General features: G+C 42.2%; 1 protein-coding gene across 3 annotated transcripts in view; it reads left to right on the forward strand.

Moving 5' to 3' along the window:
• Positions 1–18,523, forward strand: part of IL6ST (interleukin 6 cytokine family signal transducer) — a 35,154-nt gene extending 16,631 nt beyond the window's left edge. For all 3 annotated transcript variants that reach the window (XM_052670418.1, XM_052670419.1, XM_052670417.1), the window contains exons 8-16: positions 2,345–2,427; positions 3,504–3,723; positions 7,123–7,296; positions 7,977–8,078; positions 8,601–8,747; positions 9,643–9,783; positions 11,021–11,117; positions 11,967–12,048; positions 12,844–18,523. In XM_052670418.1, the coding sequence (XP_052526378.1) occupies positions 2,345–2,427; positions 3,504–3,723; positions 7,123–7,296; positions 7,977–8,078; positions 8,601–8,747; positions 9,643–9,783; positions 11,021–11,117; positions 11,967–12,048; positions 12,844–13,563 (1,766 nt within the window). In that variant the 3' untranslated portion in view covers positions 13,564–18,523. The remainder of the gene's footprint in view (positions 1–2,344; positions 2,428–3,503; positions 3,724–7,122; positions 7,297–7,976; positions 8,079–8,600; positions 8,748–9,642; positions 9,784–11,020; positions 11,118–11,966; positions 12,049–12,843) is intronic.
• Positions 18,524–23,396: the final 4,873 nt, after the last annotated feature.

Here is a 23,396-nt window from a genome sequence, read left to right on the forward strand (position 1 = left end):
ACACAGCTACCTGCTGCAAATGTTAAATGAAATGGCTGGATGTTTAAGTTACTTCTGCCATTATTATTGCCTGTATAATCAAATTAGAAAACTGAATTTCAGGCAGTATGTTTTGTTTAAGACTGTTAGACCAGTATTCTAGAAAATTGCACAGTGCTTACATTCTGTGTTCAAAATGTCCTGGTGACATGCTACATTAATGGCAAAGACACAAATGTATGGTATTGATGCTGAACAGTAATGTGAGAATTCTGACAATTTTGAAATGATTTAGCAGCTTTACTTCATAATCCTTATCAGGAAACATATATTTTGTACCCACAAATAGCAACTGTAGCTAAAGGTATTTTTGTCCAGCAGAAGAGACTAGCTATGTAATTGTGTGTATTACAGTTGTATATCTAGTGATTTCTGGGGATTGCAAGAATAAGTTACCTTCAGAGCAAATTGATTTTTAGAAGCTTGATTGGTTTCCTTGTAAATCATCAGCAGCAGAATTGGAAATCACATGCTGATTTCTGGCTTTAAAGAGAAATAAGCACTGTTGGGATTTTAAGCCTTATTTCTCAAGTAACTTGGTTATTACTAGTTAGGAACTTCTCCAATTCTTGCATTGTGAGGTGTGAAACCATTGTAGTTTGGTTTGGTTCTGTTTCATTTCTACTTTGCAATGTTAGCTTTATATCTGTTCCATAATGATCCTACCCAATACGAAGACAGTACACTGACTTCTACTTCCATACTTGATAGCTGACAGGGAACCTCTTTTTTTCCTCAGAACAATATAAACGCTTTGTGGTATTTGTTTAGCTTCTAAGTCTGTTTTTTTTTTTTTTTTTCCCCTTCTCTGTGCTTTTAGTCTTTTTTGATTGGTCTTCCTTTGGCAGTTTCTAATTAGTTCTTTAGTGCCTTCCAAGTACTTCAGTACATCTGTCTCTAAACAGTGTAAAAACAGTAAAGAATTTTATTTCAAAACACTACTGCACTGGGTCAGAAGTCTGTCCTTATTTATCCTAACTAGCTCTTAGGAAATGAAGTTTTAGGTTGAGTATACATTTGAGCAGAAAGAACACTTGTAGGTAGAACCTGCCATTAAGCAGAGTGGAATTTGTAAGTATGAAATGACTTGCCTTACTTGCCTTCAGCTCTAGTCAAAAATTATTTTTTTCTGGGGAGGTATTATAAAAATATTCTTTCAATAGCCTAGCCACTTTTTTCAACTTCAGTGACAGTGCTTTTCTGCTTTCTGTTGCATGGAAGAGATGTGTTCTGTGGTTACTGTCTCAAACTGAGCAATGGGAGTTTCGAATTTCCTGCTTGCTAGACTGCATTGCTGCTTGGCTGTTGCAGCTTGCTTTGCAAAGGAAAAAAGTAAACCGCTGTTAGTGATTGAGCATCTATATTTTATTTTAGCCTGAGAGCCAAGGTGTTAATGTAGAAAAAGAACATAAGGCAGGTCATGTTGCAGTCGTGATCTGCATTAAGTGAAGTATTTGTGTGTACTGCTTCCACTTTCTGTGAATCAAAGCTGTGTACTGAAATAAGATAAAGAACTTGACCTCATTTCCCAGCTCTTTCCTCCTGATGTAGAGCATAAGAGGCACAGGCAAGATGCACCCTGTAGACTTGACATCACTTTTTAGATGTGAAACTGCCAAAACTTGTAATTATTAACTTTGAAAATGCAATAAAAGAACTCCCACACAAACACAGTCTAGCAAGATTATAAATCTAAATGCATTTCAAGACCTATTTTTTCCCTTGTGGTTGAAGTCCTTGCCAAGAGTTAGCCATTTTTTCTTACTTTATGCACTATGATAGATTCATTCTGTGTTTAATTGAAACTTACAATGGAAATACTGCTTAAATTTCTAATGGTACTGACAGCAAAAACTATTGTAGCATTGTGCAAAAAATACTGCAGTTCTGTTATTCAAATTCCTCCAGTGTTTTTGTAATAAAAGGGTATTTTTTCATGGGAGAAACCAGTCTCCTCATTAACTATTCTGTAGTTGCCATTTTGAGGTGACTTGATGTTGAATGGTAGGGAAGGTGTAGTGGTTACCAAGTGCAGTAAGGTTGTCAGTATGCAGAAGCGTGGTATTGTGCTTCTGAACACAAGCTGCACTTTGTGGATTTAGCTGTGCCTTAGCCCTGACAAGTTTGGCCATTGTCACTGATGCTCAGTGTGGTGATGTTCACTTTGATATTGTGAGTTTGGAGCAGAACTGGTATTTCATTCATCCCTTCAAGAAACCTTTCCATTAAGCTATTTCACTTAACGCATCTAAGCCTTCTTTCATCTCAGGGAAGTAAGGAAACAACTTTTTTTTTTTTTTTTAAGAACCGTCTAAAGGGCCAACCGTATGGAGGACCATTGATGCATCTCCTTCACCAGCTTTTTGGACTGTACGACTGATGTGGAAGGTAAAACAATGTGCTAAACTGCAGAAATTGAATATTATTTTAAAAATGATTTTACGTGGAAACTTACCTCAACAGATTTAGCAGATATCTGAGATTGAACAGTTATCGATACAAGAAATAACTTAATTTTTTCATAACTTCTTAATCTAGTATGTTGAAAGTAAGATTTTAAGGCTTGTGAGTAATCCAGAATCCACTTCAAGATTTCCCTCTTGCTGTCTTCCTAGGCATTGTGTGGAATTGGAAACTCCCTTGCACATAGTAAAGTTTGACATTCCACCTTCTGATCTATCATACAGGAATCCTTCAGCTGCAAAATCCATTAAGCCTAGAAATATTCCAGAGACCAGCCTTATTAAATATAGCTCTGTGTGTTTGCATGGAGTAGGCTTACTGTGAAAGTGAATGCAATGATCAATCCCCATCTCCTGCTTTCTTCTGGTTTCTGAACTTTGTTATATTTGATCTAGCTTTCTTTTATTAGTATTTTTCTCTTAATAGATGCCTTAGGTGAACTTCCCTGTATGTGGATCCTTTTCTGATTTAACTTGTATGTGATATGCCACTCTGACATTATTAATTAGCTTAGAATTGGAAAGCTGGTGTTACTTAAGTTCACCCTATCTAACCATTTTCTCAATGTTCACTGATAGTTAATATTGTTACAGATAATATAGACACAAATATTTTTCTACTTATAATAAAATTGCTCATTCTGTTTTGCATTTAAGGTCAACCCAATCTATAAAATGAAATTCTTTTGATGTCATTATGTTGTGAAGTTGTAGAAAATGTAGTTTTTTTCCACACAGCGTCAGAAATCTTGACAGAGGTGTTTTTGTTAGAGAGCTGGATAGGATTACGAGTCAAGTGAGAAGATTTAAACAAGAAATAGTTCTAGAGAGTACTGTTTTACAGAAATGAACTCTAAAGCCATTTGCAATTCTCTTAATCATGTGACTTGTTTATATACGGGTCTTTCTCTCAGTTCTAAACCATTAAACTATGCTTCGAAGCTAATAAAGGTTGTCACATTTGTTCAGTATTGATATAACAAAAAAATGTATTTTTGACAGGCACTAGAGCCATTTGAAGCCAATGGAGTGATCTTGCAGTATGAAGTGACTGTCAGAGCTAAACCACCCCTCTCCCATCCGCCATGGAGGTACAACGTTACTACCACAAGCCTTACATTAAAGCTGCCAAATGGAACTTACGAAGTGACTCTGATTGCACATAACAGAGTTGGGGCATCCCCTCCATCAGTTCTGCTTATTCCATCAAGTAATTCAAAAGGTTAGTGTTACAATAACTTCTCTAACATTCAAATGCATAGAATAATAGAATCTCTGTGTCTTCCCTGATTTAAAAAAAAAAAAAAAATGTTCAGTGTTGTAAAATTATACCTTTTACATTAACATAGAGTTGTAATACTGTTAAATGCGTGTGCGCTCTTTACTCCTTCTAATTATGCTGCAGTTTGAACACAGGCTGTTCTGAAAGTAATGCCTCCTATTTTAGAGTGCTGGTCTGTGACATCAGAGACATGTTGGTGGATGGGGCAGAAGTAGAAGTTGAACCTTCCAATATTCCTTTACATTTCATTGTTGCGTGACTGGTGGCAGCAGAAGGAAGGTCTGACAAACTGGCATGTGACATGGAAGTGCTTATGAAGCAAAGATGTGTCATTTAATTCTTCCAGCACAGCTAATGGTGGTAACTGTGTTCAAAAACAGTGTTTTGTAGCTATTTGCTCTACCAAATAATGCTATTGTCCTCTTTGTAAATGTTGTGGTTTCCTTGGGAATAAATAATAGAATCATAAAATCACCGAGGTTGGAAAAGACATCCAAGAGCATCCAATCCAACCATCCACCTATCACCAGTGTTTTCCACTAAACCAGGTCCTTCAGTACGACATCCAAATGTTTCTTGATCACCTCCAGGTGCAGTGACTCCACCACTTCCCTGGGCAGCCTGTTCCAGCACCTAACCACTCTCTAGGAGGAAAAAATACTTCTTAACATTCAACCTGAGTCCCTGTGGTGCAACTTGAGGCCATTCCCTCTAGTCTTATTGCTAGTTGTGTGGGAGAAGAGGCCAGTCTTCACCTCACCACAACCTCCTTTCAGATAGTTATGGAAAGCAATAAGGTTACCTCTGAGCCTTGTCTTCTCCAGACTAAACAGTTCCAGTTCCTTCAAATGCTTCTCATAAGACTTGTGCTTCTGACCCCTCACTAGCTTCATTGCCCTTCTCTGAACATGCTCTGTGGTCTTAATGTCTTTGTTATAGTGAGGGGCCCAAAACTGAACGCAGTACTTGAAGTGCAGCCTCACCATGGCTGAGTACAGGTGGATGATCACTTCCCTGTTCCTGCTGCAGCGCTATTCCTGAAACAGGCCTTGATGCCTTTGGCCTTCTTAGCCACCTGGGCACACTGCTAGCTCATGTTCAGCCAAGCATTGACCTAAACCGCCATGTCCGTTTCCTCTTCCAGCCACTCTGCCCCAAGCCTGTAGCAATGCCTAGGGTTGTTGTGACCAAAGTGCAGGACCCAGCACTTGGTCTTGTTGAACTTCATCCCATTGGCCTCAGCCCAGCTATCCAGCCTGTCCAGCTTTCTCTTTAGGGGTATCCTACCCCCAGGCAGGTTGATGTTTCCTGCTAACTTAGTGTCATCTGCAAATTTACTGAGGGTGCACTCAGTGCCTCCATCCAGGTCATCAGTAAATATATTAGAGAACAGGCCCCAGTGCTTACTCCAGGGGAGCACTGCTCATGAGCAGTTGCCAGCTGGTTGTAGTTTCATTCATCACTTCTCAGCCTGGCCTTCCAGCCAGTTTGTTACGCAGCAACGAATGTACCTGTCCAAGCCACAGGCTGCCAGCTTCCCCAGGAGAGTATTGTGGGAGACAGTGTCAAAGGCTTTGCTGAAGCCTAGGTGGACTACATCAACAGCCTTTCCCTCATCTTCCAGGTGAGTCATCAAAGGAAATCAGGTTGGTCAAGGAAGACCTGCATTTCATGAACCCGTTCTGGCTAGATCTGATTTCCTGGCTGGCCCTCACATGCCATGTGATCTCCCTCAAAATGATCTGCTCTATAACTTTTCTTGGCGCTGAGTTCAGGCTGACAGTGGTTCCCTAGATCCTCTTTATGACCCTGCAGGTAGATGAGATTCTAGCAGGGTATCTCCCTTAGTAGGCTCTCCTACCAGCTGCATCAGGAAGTTTGTCTACTGCACAATGAGTTTCAGCTCTTCCTGTTTGTTGCCCATGCTGTGTGCATTGGTGTAGATGCACTTCAGCTGAGCTGCCTGTCTCAACTCCAGTCCCATAGTCTTTCCCCTAGGCACATTTCTAGCAGGCCTGGTTTTATCCTTCCTCTTCTCTCTTCTTACGAGCCCTGCCAGCTCCTGGGATAGGATCCTGCTCCCCCTTTGAGACAGGTGAGACCCATCAGCAGCCACCAGGCCAGGTGCTGAGTAAACCATCCCGTGGTCAAAAAAGATGAAATTCTTGTTTGCATCAGCCTCGCAGCCACGTGTTTATGAGATTGGCTTTCCTTCTTCATTAAGTATCATTCACTGCCACTGAAGGGACAGAGGAAACTACAGCTTGTACACCCACTCCATCCACTAACTGCCCCAGTCCCCTTTTAGATAATCCTCAAGCTTCTCTCAGCAGCTTAAAAAAACTCCAAAAATAGGAGGCATTACTTTTGGAGCAACTTACATATACCGGAATTCATGACTATTTTATGCATTCATGAATTAATTGCAAGATATGTGTGTTATTTTACTGCTCTTTGTGGTCCACAGAGCAACTGTGCACTGTATTTTTTATTTCTTCTAGAATAGCAGACATTTGTTTTCTAAAAATAAAATATTTGGGGAAGCAAGTGTCATCTACTCTGTGCATATTCAGTTTAGCTATTGTTCTTCTTCCTTCTGCTTTGTGGTATTCCCTCCCACTCACCTCCCCTTTCTGATCCTGTCCTTGTCTTACCCTCTGGTGTTTCCTGTATCTTGTGAAATGGTGGAAGCAGACAACTCTGTTCGTTTTCCTTTTTATCGTGTTCCTTTTATTGCGCACTGGTAGTAGTAAATGCAGGCTGGTTTCTTCTTAATGCCCTCATCTGCTGAATCTAGCCTCTTACACTCTTACACAATCCAAGAATGAGGAGCATAGGTAACAAAAATTAAGTCATCAGTGGGTCTCATACTTGGTGCATAAACACTAGGGGAGAGCCACAGATTCTAAAACTACTAAATGACCCAACTAAAGATATGTTTCAACATAGTAGTATTGCAGCTGGAAGGACTTCATAAGGTACGAGAGTATATTGAGGATTGGAATGGGAATTTAGAAGGTCTGCAGATTTGATTTTACTATGAAACAGACCCTTTAGTTTGGAAGAAATATGGTAACTCTTTATTGTGCAATAAGACAACTTATTCTACAAAAGAAAAAGTGTGTCTAATTTACAGTTGTTGAATAGTGTTGTTTGTCTCTCTGATACAAATTCAAATGTAACCTTCTAAATTTCAGCAAATGATAACATTTTGTTAGGTTCTGTCAAGTTGTCACCATTACAATAATCAAAAGTATCTTCATTTGACAAGACAGCTGCTGTTTTGACTATCTAGTGGAAGAAATGTCACTAGTACTTTTCTATTTTCTTTCATTTCAGCTCCTGTGAGGAATATTAGAACACTACCTAAAGATGGCAAATTGTGGGTAGGATGGACTGCTCCTAATAATGTTCTTAAATACGTAATTGAATGGAGTCTGATGTCTAACAGCTCAGGTGGCATCACAGAGTGGCAGGTAGAACCAGGAAGCATTCAGGGAACATACTTAAAAGGTACTTGTCTTACAAATTTGCAAATATCTTGTAGAACACTAAGAACCTAGTGAATATTCTCAAAGGGAATAATATATTCATGGTAACTAGGTTTCTCTTTATAGGGTGGGAATCTGGAGTAATGCAGGGACTAGTCTTATTTTATCACAAGTATATGGAAATACCTATATTTTTGCCAGATCAACTCATTTTTACATTTTGAAATAAATTCATGTTAAACTAAAAGAAGTCTTACCTGCGTTTTGCTTTTAATCTCTTCGTTCTTGGGAGCGACTGAAATCATAAAAAGGATGAGGTCCTTCCGTATCAAATTGTCATGCATCTTTAGGACAAACAGTGAAACTCAATCAACTTTACTGTTCTGTTCAGATGGTAATCAGTGGCTCACATCTATAATTATGTGTTTCAGTGTTGTAGGCAGTTAAAGTCTTAATTAGAATGAATTAGGAAAACAGCCAGAAATCTCTGAAGTCTGCTTATACTTTAATGAATCACTTTTTCTCTTAGTTATTTCTTTGGAGCAATATGTAAATGAGCTCTAGAATAACAATCTACTGCATTAGTTATAAGCGCATTTAACAAAACAGGCAAGGCTTGGGACCCTGCATCTAAGGTAAATGGCATAGATAGTGAGAAATTTAACTCTCTGACACAACTTATCTTAAAATTCCCTTTATTAGGTGACATTAAGCCATTCAAGTGTTACTTGATAACTGTGTACCCTCTGTATGCTGATGGCCAGGGAAGTGGACAGTCTGTGAAGGCTTACCTTCAGCAGGATCGTGAGTACAGAAGTCACCCTGGAGCACATTCACTGACATCTTGGCTAAAATAGTGAAACCTTTGCTTTCATACATAATTGACAGTGGCTCTACACATAAGGGCAATCTGACATAAATTTGTTTTCCTCTATTTTAACATCCATTCTGCTAGTATACAGTATTTAATTAAATAGATGGCTTCGTATGAGTTACCCTTTGCCAGCACAGGATTTTGTTACTTTATCAACATAATATTAGTTCTTTGATTTATTTGAGATTCCAAGTCAGGAGTAATAGACTTTAGTGGAAGACTTCGAGTGCTGGTTACTTTTTCATGCATTTTTCTAGATATTCCTTTTAAAGCTTCTTTGAAATTGCTGTATTGCCTGAAAATAATGTTGTGTTAAAATAATGCTTTATAGATAAGTTAGCCCAGCTATTCTATTGAAGCTTTTATGAAATAGCAATCCAGTTCTCATTAATGCACTACTTTTATGGATGGGAGGATATGCAATAGAAAATAATGTTCATCTACCATTACAGGTCCTTCAAAAGGACCAACTGTTCAGACAAAAAAAGTAGGAAAAGCTGAAGCTGTTTTGACATGGAACCATCTCACAGTAGATGAGCAAAATGGATTCATCAGAAGTTACACAATACTGTACAAAACTGTCGATGGAAATGAAACAGGTAACAGAAGGCAGAGACATGCTTTGTGGTGTTGAAGTATTCAGTCTGTATCCTTCCTAATACATGTTCCTGGAAAAAAAGAAACAGCCTCAAGTATGTTTGTCAGTCTTATTCTGATGATATAAAGCTGATGTTAGAGGTGTAGCTCTCCCATGCAGTCAACAGAAGAAAGTTACCAATAAAGAATTAAGAACGTGCGGTCTTTGTATAACTGGCTGCTGAGTTTGGTTTCCAAAGGCTGATTGGCAGTTACTGTAGTCCATGTGTCTGTCTAAATACAGAACAAGGAGGCTATGTAACAAGATGGGCACAAGCTGGAACACAGGAGGTTCTGACTAACCATCAGGAGACCCTGCCAACCTCAACCATTCTGAGACTGAAGATGAAGCTAGACCATTCAGTCTGCGAAGGATTAGTTATTTATTTATTTAAAACTGTGTTTTTGCTTGAAGTGCATTTTCGTTCTTCATAGTCTCTATGAGCACCAGACAAAGACAGGGAGATGACACTGTAGAAAGGTGGGGTTTTTTAGATCTACATAAGCTGGAAGAGCAACTTACTTCTCGTTATCCACTAGATTTTTTTTCTAGCTAACTGTGTATTTTGCATATTAGAGGCCTTTAAGCTTTAGTTTTACTTTCAGTTTGCTTTCTGAAAAAATAGCAAATTGACAAATGAATTATCACATAGAAGGAATAAATTCAAACATGAACAGAAACAAATTAACCTCAGCATTCATTGTACACATTTGTAATCTTTCTGTGATGGTTGTTTTCCGTGCAGCCACACGTTGCACAGAAACTGTTGTTTCTTAAGATGTAATGTCTTAATGCCTTTGTGTTTATGGAAATCTAGTAAACCATACTGAAAACTAGTATATTTTTCTTCTCTTCAGCTGTGTCAGTGGATCCATCCAAGACAGAGTATACCCTCTCTTCTCTAACCAGTGACACACTGTATACTGTGCGGATGATGGCATACACAGATGAAGGAGGCAGAAGTGGTCCTGATTTTACTTTTACTACACAGAAATTTGGTAAGGAAGAATTGGGAAAAATCAACAGAAGTAGGAATTGATGTTGCAACAGTATAGAAGGGCTCAATTTCTAATCTGATAGGAGAGGAAGATGATTTAAAAAAAAAAAAAAAAAAAAAAGTATTTCAGTTGTTCATCATACTCACAAAGTGCAAGAAACTGTCTAACATTCAAGCACAAAAGGATATTTGACTTTTTTTATTATTTGAATTCGTGTACAGTTCCTTTGGGCTGTGTTTTCTGCATTTTTTCTGAATTTTCCTCATGTGGCAAACATGCTGGCTTGAGATGTGCTTCTCGTGTATTGCTTAGAGTACAGTGAATGGCCTGCTTTGTGTGAGTAATTAGAATTTTCTTAATGTCACTGTATCCTTATTGGATGGCTCCTATTCTTGTCTCAAAGACATTGTCTAGAATCTTTATTTTAATGTGAATGTAGGTTGCCTTCATTTGCTTTATTGGGGTGCTCTGCTAAGTTGCAGGTTTGGGCTGGGAATCTCAACCTGTTGATGTGGATGCCTGTCAGCACATGCCATTCTTTACAACTCTTATTCAGCTTCGACATTCCTATTTTAATGGCAATTAGTTTGTTACAGTTCTCTACAGAAACTCATTATGAAGAGTCAAACTTGTATGTGCAGATTTACAGAGCTTTCTGTTTATAATGGTAAGAGCAGCAATATTAGGTGTTTTTTTTTTTTTTTTTCAGAATAGTGTTGCTCTTCCCTAAGCGTTCTGTAAGGTTTACTTATAAAATATATGCATCATTTGGGAAGGGATACATGCCAACAATGCAGTTGTAAGTGTTTATAGGTAAAGGATGTTTTGATGTACAGAATAAACTGATAACTTACATTAGTTATTTGGTCATGATAATGATACGGCAAATGGTAGGTCTCTGAAACTGGACCACGGATGCATTCACTTAGAAATTGTATCTGCCTAAATTATAAAAATTATTTGTAACATTACAGAGCAATCTGTGGTTTTTATTGATGCAAGGCATTAGATTATTTGAACTGAGCTTTTCTTAAGTTTAAAAACAAGGATTTTTTTCCATAGAGTTAAGAGATTCTTCTGAAGCTGAATCTTGTGGCTATGCTATGTGTTTGGTTTCAGATTGTCCCTGCCTGTAAGGAACTGTGTGTTGCTGCTGATTTTCTTTTATGCCAAAAAGGGCTGTAAATGCTTTGTGTTTTCTTTTCTCAGGGAAAATGCTTTGTGTTTTTTTTCTCAGGGAGAGGAGAAATTGAAGCCATAGTTGTACCTGTGTGTCTAGCATTCCTGTTGATTGTACTCCTTGGAGTTTTGTTTTGCTTCAACAAACGTGACTTGTAAGTGTAAAAGAAGCCTTTCTTTCCTCTTCTTGGTATGTCTTGGTGTAACATGAGATATGGCAATAATTCATTATGAACATGTAAGTGTTCTACAGCTACTTTGGAAGAAAAAAGTAAAACATGTTATTAATAAACATCTTTGTATTTTTCTTGAAAAATCAAGGGCTTTTCTGTACTGATTTTGTTTATTACTGAGAATCATTATCACTGAAACAATGTCCCACAGATCAATCTTCAAGAGAATTTTGTGCTAGTCTTGGTTAGGGTTAGGTTTGTTAGGTTTTTATTAGGATATACCATCTGTGTAAGTCAGCAGATGAGACTAAAATGGTGTCTTCACAAATTACAGAATATTCTGTTTAACTATATTCAAGCTATTTAGTGTTAACAAACTTTAAGTTTACTCAGTTCTTATTTAGTATGTAGTGGCATATATCGTGTCCTCTTCCAGCTCATTTTATCTCAGAGTTCTTCTCTGTGGCTTTATCTGAGAGCTGAAGTGTTTTCCCTGAGAAAGAGCATCTCTTACATGTCCCCAGTCAACTAGCATTTCTTTCTGATTTAAAAAAAACTATTTGTCCTCCTCATTCTGACATCCCTGCTGCTTCTAAAATCAATTCTTAATGGACTATAGTTGAAAAAGCCATCTTGGAACATGTCCAAATTTTGTTTTTAGTTGTGAAGTTTGCTGTGATATTCATAGTTACCTCAGAATAATGAAAGTGTATGCTTATACCTACGTAGGTAATATTTTCTAACTAAATATTTGCTCATCCACATAGCAATAGATTATCCACATAGGAATTTAGAAGTGCATCTTTTAATCTTGTTTTTAATCTTCTGCAGAATTAAAAAGCATATCTGGCCTAACGTCCCTGATCCATCCAAGAGTAACATTGCTCAGTGGTCCCCACAAGTTCCAGCTAAGGTAATACTCATTTTTCCGCATCCTTAATTTTCCTGATATAGAAGACCTCAAACTAATCAGAGGGAGTCTTCTCCCTTCTGAAATACACAGAATTATGAGTTCAAAATAAGACTGGATGTAAGTTTCACAACATTATTATATGATACGGCTAGAAGATTTAATTGTCATGTAGGTCCAGTGTTGGAAATACATGATCCTTAGCACAAGTTCACAGCATAGAGCTTGAATTTACTAGTTTGGAGGGCCAAGCCCCGATTATTATACTCATTAATGGGAAAAGAATACTAATTAAACAGCTTATGATTCTTAACACTTTGTACAGTTAAGTGTGAAAGAGAGGGAGATCTAAAATACGGATGCTAAGTGTGGCAGAAAAATCTGTGCCCTGTGTGGGATGGATGACAAGAAATTCTGTTCAGTAAACTGTGTCTAACATCTTCTTAAGCTCTGATTTTGAACATGCTATTGAGAGTATGTGTGCATGGCCTCTGTACAGAATGGTCCGTACTGCATAGTGAATGGTTTTCTGTTTACAGTTCTTCAGAACAATTAAAAATTAGAGCAAAGCTTGCACATCCAGTTGCAGTGCTTAGAGTGCTTACGGAATTATGAATATAAAACAACATCTTTCATTCTGTAACAGATAGTTGGAGAGTATTGCCACGCTCAATAAGGAGGCAAACTGTATAAAGAATGTTGGAGTTACTACAGGAAAGGAAATAAGTTATTAAATATTTTGCTTGTTTTCAACTTAAATAACCTTCCTCTTAGGCAACATCCTTCTCTTTCTTTCAGCACAACTTTAGTTCTAAAGATCAGATGTACCCAGAAGGCAGTTTCACAGATGTGAGCGTCGTAGAAATAGAAGCTGATGACAAGAAGTCTTTTTCAGAACAAGATCTAAAACCTTTTGATTTGCTCAAAAAGGAAAAAAGTACTTCAGAAGGGCACAGCAGTGGTATTGGAGGATCCTCATGCATGTCTTCTCCTAGGCAAAGCGTCTCTGATAGTGATGAAGGTGAAACTACACAGAACACTTCAAGCACTGTGCAGTATTCAACTGTAGTACTTAATGGCTACAGAGATCAAACACCTGTACAAGTCTTTTCAAGGTCTGAATCTACTCAGCCTCTGCTAGATTCAGAAGAGAGATTAGAGGATCATGCTGGAGGGAGTGACGGTATGCCACAAAGGCAGCAGTATTTCAAACAGAATTGTGGTCAGGATGAAACCAAGACAGACAGGCCATTCTTGGAAAGAGCAAAGCAGATTATTTCTGCTAATGAGGAGGATCTCGCTGGGTTTGCACAACTGCAGATCTCAGGTCAGAGATCTCTAGGCTTCGATCTGGAAGAAGATACACAGGAAGCTCCTCTGCCGGATGTTTTGCAGACAAGTACTGAAGGACAAACTGTGAGACCTGAAACAGTGGAGGGAAACGTACCATCAGTTGATGAAATGCCAAAAAGTTACCTCCCGCAGACTGTGAGACAAGGGGGTTATATGCCTCAGTGAGAGAAGAGACTGGCTATATTAGGCCTTCGTTAGTGCCTGTTCACATTTTTTTTTCCTGTGTTTCTGATAAATTAAGCTAGGTATTTTTATCTGAATGCAGATAGAAATATTGAAATTAGGTGAAGAATAATTTGACAAAGTACAATAAGGACTATGTTTCCGTGGAAAATCTGCAGTCCAGACCTACTGGAGACTTACTTTTATGCACTACATGAAATCATATTTGTCTGAAAAGCTGAACAAGCCTATGTGCTACCTTGCTTTTTGTCTTGTCATATCCGATTTACGTATGATTGAAAATAGCAAGTTTCAGTTAATCACATTGGCCAACAGACCTCCTAGAAGAAATACTTTGATTTGTGACAGTGTACAAGCCTAAAAAGCCAGCTTTGGTTGCTTGGAGCATCTTTGTGCAAAAATGAGACTGAAGTTCAGTATTCTAAAGCATAAAAATACTGTATCATACACTTTTCAACAGCTTGATTAACCTTCTGAATTGACTTGGCCCAGTGTCACAGTTTCGGACTTACCAAACTCAAGTGTGCAAGTCATGCATCCCCATTTAAAACCTACATAGAAGTTGTGATGGTGTGCAGGTAAAAAATGCTATGATTGCTTGACTCTGAGTGCTACCATAGTCACTGATACTCCTTCTGTATTTAGATACGCTTGCACATGAAGTGTATAATAATTTGGCCTAGAAGTGTGCCTTGCTATTGGATGCACAACAGTTCAGCCTTTGTGTTTAAATGTTGAATCCAGATGAAAATGCAGACGAGGAATCAGTCAAAGATTTTTGAACCCCAGTCGCTTCCTGATGACACTGCATCTCTCCGGTCATGTTAATTGCCTTTGTACAGTATGTGCCCCCTTGGCAGTGTACTGCTTGAGAGATAAATAATGGGCTGACGGATTTCACAGTCCCTATAACTGCTCAGGAGAAGGGGAATAGGATCTTCTTCCTGACTGACTATGAAGATACAGGACAGGACAGAATTACAGGACTTCCTTGAAAGAGAACATAGCAAAAACCAAAGCGCTCAAGTCGTTGAATGCTCAGGGGGAGAAAGAAAAAAAAAAAAAAAGCAACTACCCTGAAATTGACAGTTACTGACAATATGAATCTGTTATCCAGCATAATCCACAGATAATATCTGTGGCTGCTAAAATTCCTCGTGTCTCAGTTCACCCTGTTCAGATGGTCTGTGCTTTATTACAGGTACATACAATTGCATTAATATAGCCCTCTTCCCTAATGATGAAATTTTACGACACTCTTGTAGATGTTTTTCTTAACTTAGTCTAGTCAGCTTTTCTAACTTGACACTAATAACCTTCATTCAAAACACTACATGCTGTTCTGTGAGAACAAAAAGAGAGTTTTAATTCTCCTTCAGCAGAAGGGAGACCTCCAGAACCTTTCAGTGCTGTGATACATGGTGCTGCTGTCCTGCAGAGTACTTACTAAAGGCCTTTGAAGAACAGATGGAAGTATGATGTTCACCTCTCATGCTTTTGTTTCAAAGAAACAGTGCTAGTGTGAATTCAGAATATGCTATTTGGGCTACTCAAAACAGAGTTCTTAAACTTCAATAACATTCAACATTCTGCAGTTCCTTTCTGCTTACAGTATTTTTCATGTATGGGCACTTTTTTTAAACTAAAATGTGACGTTGCAGGTTACTGTAACTGTACTTTTCTTCAGAACAGATCACCTTCCTTCCTCCCTATGTCACCTCAGCACATTCAGCCTCTTCTTGCAGCTGTCATGAGGCAGAGGAGGATGTGTCTGATTTTTCAAAGGCTGGAGGAGCATTCTTGTTGTCAGAATTTCCTCTTGGAAAATGGCAGCAGTGAGTTTGTGCATGGATGGATGTGTCTTCTTCAGTCAAACTTCATTGTGGCCATGGAAACCATGAGTAAAAGGGAAAGTCAGTGTGCATGCTTGCTCGAAGTGCCCTACAGCCACATGCTGTCTCATTCACCTTCTGCTGATCTCTGAAATGTTTTGTGCTGCAATTTTTATGGCCACAGTCTGGCTGCTTAGCTTGAATGAGTGTTGCTTTAAACAGGCTATCTTTCATCTGTGATCCAGCAATACTAACTTTCAGTAACATATGTTATATCTGAGAGACCACTTCAGTTGTTCCTAAAGTTAGTGTTCTCTTTCCCTCATGTAGAGGGAAAGCATTTTGTTCTCAGTTGCTGTTAACCATGAACCATTTCCAAAGTAAGTTAAATTTTGAAGTGATTCCCTCTTTTCGGGGGGTCAGTGGTAATGAACTCACATAGTTGTGCAGAATATCCTGGCATGGGTTCTGTGTGGCAGATTCACTTTCTCTCTTTCTGTCTCATGCATGCATCTAGGAATAAAATTGCGAAGACGAAGCAGGAGATACTTGTGGGTGAACAGCTTACAGAAGCCACAGAAAGTCTGAGTAACAGGTTTGCTTACAACTTCATAAACCTTTGTGCCAAAGTGCTGTGTTGTACAGCGTTTGGGTTTAACGTTTTGTACTTAGTATGCATTACAGCAACAGAGCTGTATCTAAGAGTTGCACGCAGGTTTTAGAGGGTACGTAATGCATTTTATCAAGCCACTGAAATTCTCCGAATTTGGCCTCAACATGATAACTAAAGGAAAAGCTTTTTTTTCTTTTAATAACTATGGTGCACTTTACTAAATAAAAGCATTAATAAAATAAAATTATACTTTACTATTGACACTTTAGTGCCCATTTTGATTACCCAGACTGGAATTTTTCAAGTAGGGAGGGGATAATGGGTGAGAAAAGCATTCTGCTTCCCTTCTACAGCAGGTAGGCGTGGTGAATAAGGAAATGTTTCTCCTGTATAATCACACTTGGAGCTGCTTTCAGGCGCAGACTAACTCTTCCTCTGTTTGCAAGAAAAGTACTTATGTTATTTCTGTAGTGATGATCAGTGTGCTCTGTTAGAACAGGAGGTTGGTGGAGTTGATGCTGTGGCTGTGTTGGCTTGTTTCCATGGCACTTGGCATGGGAATATCTTCTGTTGCAGTGAAAAAGTCTTGGGGTTGTGTTTCTGCTTACTGTTTTAAGCTAAACTACCTGCTAAGCATCAGGCTAACAAGGGCGAAGGACAGCAGAGCAGAAATGTTCTTAAATTAGCTTAGGATTATCTGTGTGACAGCAGCCCAGCCAAGTGATAATTTATCCAGATTTGCAGAAACTTTGGCCATATCACTGGGGCACAGGGCCAAGTGTCCCCGTGGCTGCCCCTTGCTCACAAGGGCTGTTGTTCTCAACACTGGGAGAGCCCCTATGCCTGCCCCAGGGTTTGGCAGCTTAGGCTTTGACTGTAAATTGCGAGCACCACCAGATGGCTGTGTGAGCACACTGAGGGAGTGTGGGAGTCGTGCTGCTTTAACTTAGGTAACATATCTAATTAATGCCAGGTCTTAAATATCTAAGACTCACATCAGTATACACTGCTATCCTATTGACTTCACAATAGGATCTAGAAATTCAGAGCAACTCAGAACTGGTGTAGTCAGCCCCTCCAGGATGTGTATGCATTCAGTTGTGATTTATATGCATTAAAAGGGACTAAATAGACCAGTTTGTCTTCTGTGAGACGGTTTTGTGACTGAGACTAAGAGCTACTTAGGTACATTCCTTGAAGTGCATTAAAAAGTTCCACTGATGGCTGGATCCTAAAAATTCCCTGCTTCCCTATAAATGCTGATCTCTTGGCTAGATGGATACGTACAGGCATTTTATATTCCTGTATTTGCCTTTAATGTTATTTGGAAGCAGTTTATAACAGCAGAATTATCATGTCACCTGTGGCGGAGCAGCCCGCTGGCGATCACCTGCCCTCAGTATTGCAGGGAGCCTGGTGCAGGAGTCTGGAGCATGGCAGAATCACATACTCTCCAGCTGATCCTCCAACTCCCGTTTCTTTTCCCTAAAAGTGAAAGGATTCGTTAAGATGAAGCTAGAACGTGTGTATCTGCTTTCTCTGTCGTTCCCTTCATAGCACTTGTGCAATCTGAGCCATTCATAAGACAGAGCAGTGCTGACTCTGTGCGCAAGGATGCACATCAAGGCCACAGGACTTGTTGCAGACTACTCTAATGACTACGGCCAGAGCGCGGTGGAGTGGGCAGTGAAAACTGACGGTGTGCAGTGAGGGGCAGGGTGTGTGTGTGCAGGGACAGCTTGGTGGTGGACGCAGGCAATGACATCGCGGATGTGCTGCAGGAGCACGCCTTGGTGATCAGTGAGAAATGAGTGCGTGGCTCTGCTGGCAGTGGCCGGCTGCAGTGCAGCTTCCTTCTGCCCTGACCTGCACCAAATGCACTGCGCTTCTGGAACTGCTGACTGTGGAACTGCTCCCAGCAGCCACTCTTCACAGCAAAGCACATTCATTCGTGGATCCGCTTGGCTCACCGTGGCCTTTTTAATGGACTGGACTCATTCGATGTCACGCAGTGGTGGGCAGTCTGCTCCTCACGTGCTTCTTGTGGGGCAGAATGGATAAGGGTGTACTTGAGGTTATGTCACCATGTACATCTCGGTAAGCGTAGTCGTAAGACATGGGGATATTTAACAAGGAAAGTGCCTTGATGCTGAACACTTAGTGAATGTAACGTTAAATAGATTTTATTATGTACCATATGGAGTTAACGGCTGCCTGAGCTACTGCTGATGTGTAACCTCTGCCAGCTTTGAGCGCATGCTGTGGCAGCCGGCTGAGCTGTGGGTGCGTGTGCTGTCGATACAGAAGTGTTTTCACAGCACTATGTCACCTTACTTCTTTTGCAAGCTGCATGTTTATTGTCATAGATGTATTGTCATAGGCTGCTTTCTACAATTTACTTTTTACTGTAACGTTTGAATGTCTTTGTTACCCAGCTGAGCCTGAACGTTGCATTTGTCTACTACATGATATTAAAAAAAACGAACAAAATTCCAAACTCTGTCGGAGTCGCTGTCGATGTTGCGGGGCGTTCTCTCCCCTCTCCGTTCGTCCCGGGCACGGTGCGGGCAGGGGCACTCGGCTGCCGCCGGGGCTGCGCGCCGCGTGGCAGCACCGGGCGGTTCGGGTCCCTTGGTACGGGCGTTGGTGCCGCTCCCGGCGCTGCGCTCCTTGCCCAGCCCCTCCGCCGGGTACGCGTCGCGGGGCAGCGCCGGCGGACGGGGCGGCAGCGCGACGTGCCGGGAGCCGGGGCCGCCGTCAGCCGCGTCGTTCTCCGCGTTTTGTTTTTGTTACGGTCGCGCGTTCGTTTTCGCGGGGCTCAGCCGTCCCCCCGCCAGTCCTCGCTCCCGCCGAGCCCGTGCCAAGAGCGCAGCGCGGCCTTCGGGCGGCCGCGCCTCCGCCTCCCCCTCCCGGCCGCGTTCGGCGCCGGAGGCAAAGCGCTTCTCACGCAGCTCCGCCGCTGAATCATCGCGCGGCGACGCCCGGGCCGGGGGACGCCGGGCCCCAGCGCGACCCGTCCGCATTCCGTGCGATTCGGAACAAACGCGCTCCCGCGGACCGGATGCAGCTTTTTCCCCCGCGCTGAGATTGAGCGCGGCAGGAAGGCACGACCGAGAGCCGCGCACGCACCGTCTCCGCGTGGTCCCGCCGCGGAGGCCTCCGACCCCGCGGCAGCGCACATCCCCGCCCCGAAAGCCACGGGCCGCGCCGTTTGCCCCGTCCCAAACCCGGTGACCTCGGTCCCGAGGGAACGGCGCCGAGCGGCTGCGTCACCGGGCAGCGCCCGCCTGCGCTCCCTTCCTGGGAAAGCCCCGCGCTCCGCGGGCGGGGGAAAAACGCTGTGAGGCGATTTCCCGCCGGTACCCGGGTCTGGAGGAAGGCTGCCACTCGAGGCAGCGCCTCCCGGGCCACAGGAGATGGAAACGAACTGGCTGACACCATGGCGCTCATTGGTATCTGAGAAGTCGTGGCAGCCCGGTGCGGTCCCTCGTGACTGCAAACATGGACACGTCACACCCATTTTTAAGAATCATAGAGTCACAGAATCGCTCAGGTTGGAAGAGACCTTAAAGCATGACCTAGCCATACTACCCTAACAACCCTTCACAATCATGTCCCTGAGCACTACATCGAAACAGTTTTTAAACACATCCAGGGATGGTGATTCAACCACCTCCCTGGGGAACCTATTCCAGTTCTACAACCCTTTCTGTGAATAAATTTTTCCTGATATCCAACCTCAACTTGCCCTGGCACAACTTGAGGCCATTTCCCCTCATCCTGTCACCTGTCACCAGTGAGAAGAGACCAGCCCTGCTCTCGCAGCAAGCACCCTTCAGATATTGGAAGGTCTGCCTCAGCCTCCTCTTCCCCAGACTAAACAGCCCCAATTCCTTCAGTCACTCCACACAGGGCATGTTCTCTAAGCCCTTCGCCAGCTTTCTTTGGACCTGCTCCAGCATCATATTATCCTTTCTGTACTGAGGTGCCCAAACCTGAGCACAGAAGAGATGACGCAGAGACTACCAACTTACCTATCCTGGGCTGCATCAAAAGAAGCATGGCCAGCAGAATGAGTGAAGTGATCCTGACCCTCTCCTTTGTGCTGGTAAGGCCTCACCTGGAGTGCATTCAGATGTGGAGTCCTCAGGACGGAAGAGACATGGATCTGCTGGAGCACATCCAGAGAAGGGCCACAAAAATGATCCAAGGGATGGAACACCTCTCCTGTGAGCACAGGCTGAGAGAGCTGTGGCTTTTCAGCCTGGAAAAGAGAAGGTTCTGGGGAGACGTGAGAGCAACCTTTCTGTATCTAAGGGGCTATAAGAAAGAATGGGACAGACCCTTTAGCAGGGCCTGTGGTGACAGGACAAGGGGAAATGGTTTCAAATGAAAAGAGGGGAGATTTAGATTGGGTATAAGGAAGATGTTTTTTACAGTAAGGGTGGTGGGGCACTGGAATGGGTTGCCCAGAGAAGTAGCAGATGCCCTGTCCTTGTGGACATTCAACGCGAAGCTGAACAGGGCTCTGAGCAACTTGATGTAGCTGTAGGTGTCCCTGTTCATTATAGGGGAGTTGGAGGAGATTACCTTTAAAGGTCCCCTTCCAACTCAAGTGATTCTGTGATTACACAACTGGGAAAGATAGTGGCCAACTTCTCTCTTTGAAATCAGCCTGAAGGCAATGCAGGGTCAGGCAAACATGTGGAGTCATTTAAATACAAATGTCAACATAGAAACGCCCAAAGTAAACAAAAACAACCACAGTACAACTCCTTTAAAGGTAATGACACAGAGATCCATCCCCATGGATGGATCTGCCAACAGTGGGAGTTGTTCCCATGGGTGTGGGAGGAACTGAGCAATGCAGGCACAGGCAGACACACAGCAGCAGCCCTGGGACTGCAGTGGCACAGGGGGCACACACCGGCACAGGGTGGCACACAGCAGCACAGTGCAGTTTCCAGGCGCATGGGGCATAGGCATCACCATCCCCTGCTTGAGGTGGCCCTGGCAGCACATGGGCACAGAGAACAGACTTCAGCTCAGGGCAGGAACCTGGGGAGCACATGGGCAACAAGCCTGGGGCCGAGGCACTGCACAGTCCCAGCTGGCAGGCGATGCCAGAGGGAGCAGACAGCTGGTTCTGGGGCAGCACACAGTGCAGCATAGTGGAGGTACAGCAGTAGTGGGTGCTGCCCTCCTCCTTCTCCCTTGAGAAAGGACAGAGAAGGCTGCAAGTGAGAAGGAGAGGTGAAAATGAGCACAGACTGAAGCCGTATGAGGCAATTGGCACCAAATATGATTCACAGCTTCCTGCCTCACAATGCCTGTGCAGTATGAAATCACGTTAAGATGGCACCGTGGAGAGCTTCATCACCAGTGCAAAAGCAATTAAACCAAAGGAAAGCAAAAGGAGGGAAAAGGTGGTCCTCAAAAATGAGCAAAGCCAGCAGTGTAACAGTGAAGAACACACTGCAGACAGAAGCAAATACAGGGATCATGCTGGGAGATGTTGGCTCTCAACAGAAAGCAATGGCCACAGAGACTATGGGAGGGAAGGGGTCCGAGGTGTGGGGCAGCTACAGAATGAGCCTCCTGTTAAAAAAGACACTGTGCCTTTAGGGTTAATTCCTGTATTCAGAAGGTTTTTTAAACATATGTTTTCAATTAGAAAAAAAGTCAGAATCCCCAAAAGACCATGTGCAGACTCAACAGAGAAGGGCTGCACAAGGATTTGTCCCAGAGGTGTGCAGTGCTCACTTCATAGAAAAAAGAGTAAGAAGAATAGTCCAGATTTTCTCACATTATGGCAGAATTTGCTGTAGTTTGATTCCGGAGCCTCTCCAGCTCCCTTTCTTCAGGCCGAAGAGTTCCTTTCAGTGACATTCCAAGTGGACAAGGCAGAGCACTAACCCTGATTTTAATCTCATGAGCTTTGTTTCTGGCATCCCTGAGTACAACTGATTAATCCCATGGTTACGAAACACAGTATTATTTCTTCATCAGAATCCACCGCACGTACAGTTTCTCATCTAATGGAGAAAATTCTGCTGTCTGATCCTTGGCAAGGGAGTACGGCATTCTCAGGATAGCAATGGCAGATCCAGGAAATTCAGGCTGCTTTTCTGAGAAATACTCACTGCAAAGCTTCTGTTCCGTTGACTCAGTCACGGCAGTCTAGAAACACACACAAGTTGGCTCAAGAGGCTTTCAGCAGTCCGGAGCTAAGCAATGCCTGAAGAACAGGAGGAAGGCTTCCGAAAAACATCAGTGGCGTTCATTCAAACTTGAAAGCCTTGCCCTCATTGCTCTGAGCGACTCGTTAACACTAAAGCGGTGCTTTGGAAACAAGAAGCGCCGCACTACAGCGCAGCTCCTTCTCCCGTTGGGCTGCGGGATCCCACAGCTCAGCCCCACAGCTGAGAGCCCCGCGGGCAGAGAGCAGGGGATTGACACTGCCTGCACTGCAGGGCACGGCGCCAGCGCACCGCGAGCTTCCCTAGGCTGCTCCACTGACTGCGTCCCCTTAACCCTTCTTAGAAGTGTGCCATCCTGTTAAGGGCTGAAGAGAGTCAAAGACACTGGATGAGCAAAGTACAGCACTAAGTAACACCTCTGCACTTACTTCTCTGGCAAGTTCTGTTTTAAACAAATTTAGAGAATAAATCTACACCATACATACACACATCTGCTTCAGTTCATGTTTTGATATGCTATTAACAAAACTTCATTCCATGAAAGAACATTTTATTCAGATGTCTGTGCCAACTTCCAGACTGTCGCTGTTCATTCTTCTGTTCTGGTTTCAAAATAGCCAGCCAAAAATAGTTTTGAGTTAAATTAAATAGCAAGATGGCAGAAAAAATGATTGTTTACTCATGGAAAAACGACAAACAATAATCATAAGAAAGATTTTGAAAACGAAAAAAAAATTCACTACAATAATTGCGTCTTTCTCGAATACTAAAAAAGACAATTTCTTTTAAATAACAGAACAGCAAAGAAGGAGGAAAAACAAAGGCTAAATAAATGCTTCTCACACAGAGCCCTGCTCCTAAGTTATCAGACTGGAACACACAACAAGTTCACAAAATCAGACCTCATGGTTAGGAACAGTATTACAAAATGAATGCATAAGCCCCTCTGTTGGCTCCGCTTACAAACACTGTTCTCTGCATGCAGGACAGAACAGTGCACACAAAGCAACCACTTTATGCAACACTATCTTTAAGATGGGGCGGCCGCAATGAATAGCCGTAAGACAGGCTCATCACAATAACTTATTACAACCACTGTGCTTACTCCTCTTTGCGTGTTTACTCTTTCTTGCTAAGAGGCAAAGGATAGTGCTATTAACAACTACCTGG

This window comes from Tympanuchus pallidicinctus, unplaced genomic scaffold (assembly GCF_026119805.1).
Source record: "Tympanuchus pallidicinctus isolate F22 unplaced genomic scaffold, pur_lepc_1.0 scaffold9, whole genome shotgun sequence".
Taxonomy (NCBI): Eukaryota; Metazoa; Chordata; class Aves; order Galliformes; family Phasianidae; genus Tympanuchus; species Tympanuchus pallidicinctus.